Source organism: Brassica oleracea, chromosome C7 (genome assembly GCF_000695525.1).
Source record: "Brassica oleracea var. oleracea cultivar TO1000 chromosome C7, BOL, whole genome shotgun sequence".
Taxonomy (NCBI): domain Eukaryota; kingdom Viridiplantae; phylum Streptophyta; class Magnoliopsida; order Brassicales; family Brassicaceae; genus Brassica; species Brassica oleracea.
The window spans coordinates 15,500,573-15,503,659 of record NC_027754.1 but is presented as its reverse complement, the minus strand read 5'-3'; the positions used below and the strand labels follow the sequence as shown (position 1 = coordinate 15,503,659).

The 3,087-nt window shown below is 52.7% G+C and overlaps 1 protein-coding gene across 1 annotated transcript; it reads left to right on the top strand.

Annotated features, from left to right (window-relative positions):
- Nucleotides 1–412: 412 nt before the first annotated feature.
- Nucleotides 413–3,052, top strand: LOC106302679 (uncharacterized protein At3g60930, chloroplastic-like). Its single transcript, XM_013739139.1, has 6 exons — nucleotides 413–736; nucleotides 829–916; nucleotides 999–1,133; nucleotides 1,223–1,839; nucleotides 1,923–2,581; nucleotides 2,650–3,052. The coding sequence occupies exons 1-6, from the start codon at nucleotides 413–415 to the stop codon at nucleotides 3,050–3,052; spliced, it is 2,226 nt and encodes a 741-aa protein (XP_013594593.1).
- Nucleotides 3,053–3,087: the final 35 nt, after the last annotated feature.

Below are 3,087 nucleotides of genomic sequence, written 5' to 3'. Positions count from 1 at the left end.
AACATAGATAGCGATATGTCGTCTGGTGGGAGGTTATCTCGTGAACAGAAAGGGAAAGAGGTCGCGACCGTATCTCGTCCCTCGAGAGACGCGAGCGAGGTTCCACTCGAGGAATTCGAACGGGTTCATCACGACGCGATGATGGACACCGGGAGCCTGGATCTGTCTCAAAGGATCCTAGTTTCCGAGTCTGCGCGTTCATTCCGTCAAGAAGTAAGGGGAACCCAAGCCGAGCCGCAGGCTTGCGATAGAGACGATTCTGGCGGTGCGAGAGACGGAGTCCTTCCAGCTCACTATATGCCAACGTGTTATTATCCTGGGGAGATCTTCGAAGAGATGCCGGCGATAGCTCCCGAGTGTCTGCGCTCTCCTGCGCTCTCCTGATGTGAGCGGTCAGGCTTGGGAGAACGTTATGAAGACGCAATCGACTCCCAACAGTGTGAAGAGGCTTCTGAGGGAGCGCCGCGGATTTGGGGTGACTTTCCTGATTCCTTCGGCGAGCCAAAGGCCTTGGTCGCCGCCGGTTGGGTATCAATGCATCTACGAGTCCTATTTTCGTGACGATACGAAGCTTTGGTTCCCAATTCCCCGACTAGTCACGGCATACGCGAGGCGCCGAGATGCAGCGATAAGACAATTTTTGAATGGTTCGTGGCGTATTGCAGATGCTTTGTTGGTTATGGCTGCCGAGATCGATACCTCGCTGAGCGTTCGTACCTTTGAAGAATTGACGTCCGTGAGTTCGTTGGAGGATGGCCTCCTATCAATAAAAATGCGGCCAAGCTACAACGTGATAGGGGGCATCCCAATAAGACGCTCGATTGGCAGAGGTCCTACTTCTATGTTAAATGCGACGATTTTGCCTTCGAAGACCCTCCAGACGACGACTACCGTGTCTTGGGGAACACTTTGCTTGGTAGAACGCTTTCGTTAACTCGTTTTATTTCTTCGCGTACTAACTGCCTTCTATTTTTTTCTGTCTTTTTTTTTCTTTGTAGCCGACCATCCGACTTCTCGTGAATACCCGGAAGAGTTTCTTGCGAATGCTCATGCTATCGCGAGACTCGCTCAAGAGCACTGGGGGAATATTTCTTGGGAGAGGGTTCGCCGTTCGATCGACCGTATTTCCAGGAGTAAGTCCATGTTTTTTTATAAGTCGCGCTGTGGGCTTCTACTCTCTCCTTGTTGAATTATTTATATTTTTTTAACATGTCCTTTGCAGGGGATTGGGATTCGAGTTACCTTCCGTCGGTTAACAAAACCAAGAGACGTATTTCGCTGTTCACCGGTGAGGAGCAGAAGAAGATCAACGCAGCAAGAAAGATGAGGGGCCTTCTGGATCTGAGAGCTATGATGGCGGGAGAGCTTGGCTTATCGTGTGCCGAGCCGTTGGTGCCTCCCAGCGAGTTGGTCACTGACGACGTGAACCTCGCGAGTTCTGACCATCGCGAGTCCTCGCTTGTTGTTGCCGCTGCTCCTAAGAAGAAAAAGAGCAAGAAAAGAGCCCAGGACGAGCCGCCTGTCGATGATGACTCAAAGCAGACTGGTGAGCATGGAACGACCAAGCGCCAAGTTTCCCCCGTTGCTATTTCATCGAACCCTGGGACGTCAGTCCCCAGTCCATCGACTGGTGGTATTCCGGTCGTAAGGAAGACTTTGAGAGTCGAGTTTCCTGACCGTGTTTCGTTTGAGTATGACGGGCCAACTCCTCTCGTCTACGCTCCTCACAAATGCGCGGAATTGGTTAGCCAGATCAAGTGCGGCCCAAAGCCCTTTCCGCCGGTCGCTGACATGATCTTCAAGGATGAGTATGTTGACGCCGCTCGCACCAAGTTGTTGGTAAGATTTTGCTTCGGTTCTTTCATTCCTTCTACTACGTACTCGTTTCCTTTGTTAAATTCTTTGGTTTTCGTGTCTTGCAGTGTGACGGGGTTTCGAACTTCGTCATCGAGAAATATGACTCTGCGCTGAAGGAAGCGCTTGCTGAGTCAGAGAAGCTGAAGAAGACGGTGGTGAGTAAGAGCAGACTCCTCCGTCGAAGGAAGGCGGAGTGGCAGGAGGAATTCGAGAGGATGGCTGAGAAGAGGATCGCGCGGGTTGCTCGGAGGAAAGCTCAGAAGAAGAGAGCCGACGCAGCTGAAGAGGAGCTTTCCGTTGCTCGCTCCACCATCGAGGCTCTGGAGCTGCGGAAGGCCAATCTTATGGAGGAGATAGGAGCCAAGGCCGCGGAGTACAAGAAAGAACTGGACCGCCTTAGGGATTCGCGGATTTACGAGGTCACGAAGGAAAGGGTGAGGGTTGAGACCGAGATGATTGCAAAGTCTAACAAGCATTTTGGGAATCTGCGCGAGTGGTGGACCCGTTGTGGATCTTTTGACACGGCGCAGTTACTCCAAAGTCAAGCGTTCGGGACTAAGAGCTGCCTCGAGGCCTTAAAGGCCGGCGGACGCGACATCCCTCAAGAGACTATCGACATGTTCGCGGCTAGAGAAAAACAGTTCGAGGAGGAAGCTTTGAAGCTTGATCCCGGCGAGATCCCGGAGGCTGACTTGGTTCTTTCTCCACTTCGCCTCGAATCTCAGTTCGTCGATATGCGAGCTTTCGTGAGTCTCGACCTAACGGGTCTAACGTGCGGTTGATCGATCCAAGGACTGCCGGGGTTCTCCAAAGTCCCGCTGATCGTCCTGGAACCTCTGCTGCTCCCTCTCATTCCGTGGGAGATGACTTGTCGAAGACTGGCGCGACCGCTACTGACTCGCGAGCCGTTGATGGGGGAGAGAAATCTGTTAGGAACCAGGACGGGAGCAACGTTCTTGAGATTTATGACTCTTCCGTTTCTGATTCGGAGGATGGTCAGGGTCGTGAACCAGACAAAGCTTATGCCGGCGAGGGGGCAAACCCCTCCGAGAGTCAGCTTGAGGTTCGCGGAGAAGAGGCGATGGCTCGCGTTGAAAGCATCGATGCGGGTCAACCGGTGCGTTCCGACCTTCCCGAACCATCTCTCGACCGCGATACCGCGCCGAAGGAACAGGCTAGGGACCCTGAAGAATGACTCCGTTGTTGTTTTCTTTTCTCTCTTTTTTTTTT

Coding starts and splice junctions, on each gene's coding strand:
- LOC106302679 (XM_013739139.1), top strand. CDS start 413: ATGAAGACGCAATCGACTCCCAACAGTGTGAAGAGGCTTCTGAGGGAG. Junction 917..998: donor CTTGGGGAACACTTTGCTTG/GTAGAACGCTTT, acceptor TTTTCTTTGTAG/CCGACCATCCGACTTCTCGT. Junction 1,840..1,922: donor CCGCTCGCACCAAGTTGTTG/GTAAGATTTTGC, acceptor CGTGTCTTGCAG/TGTGACGGGGTTTCGAACTT.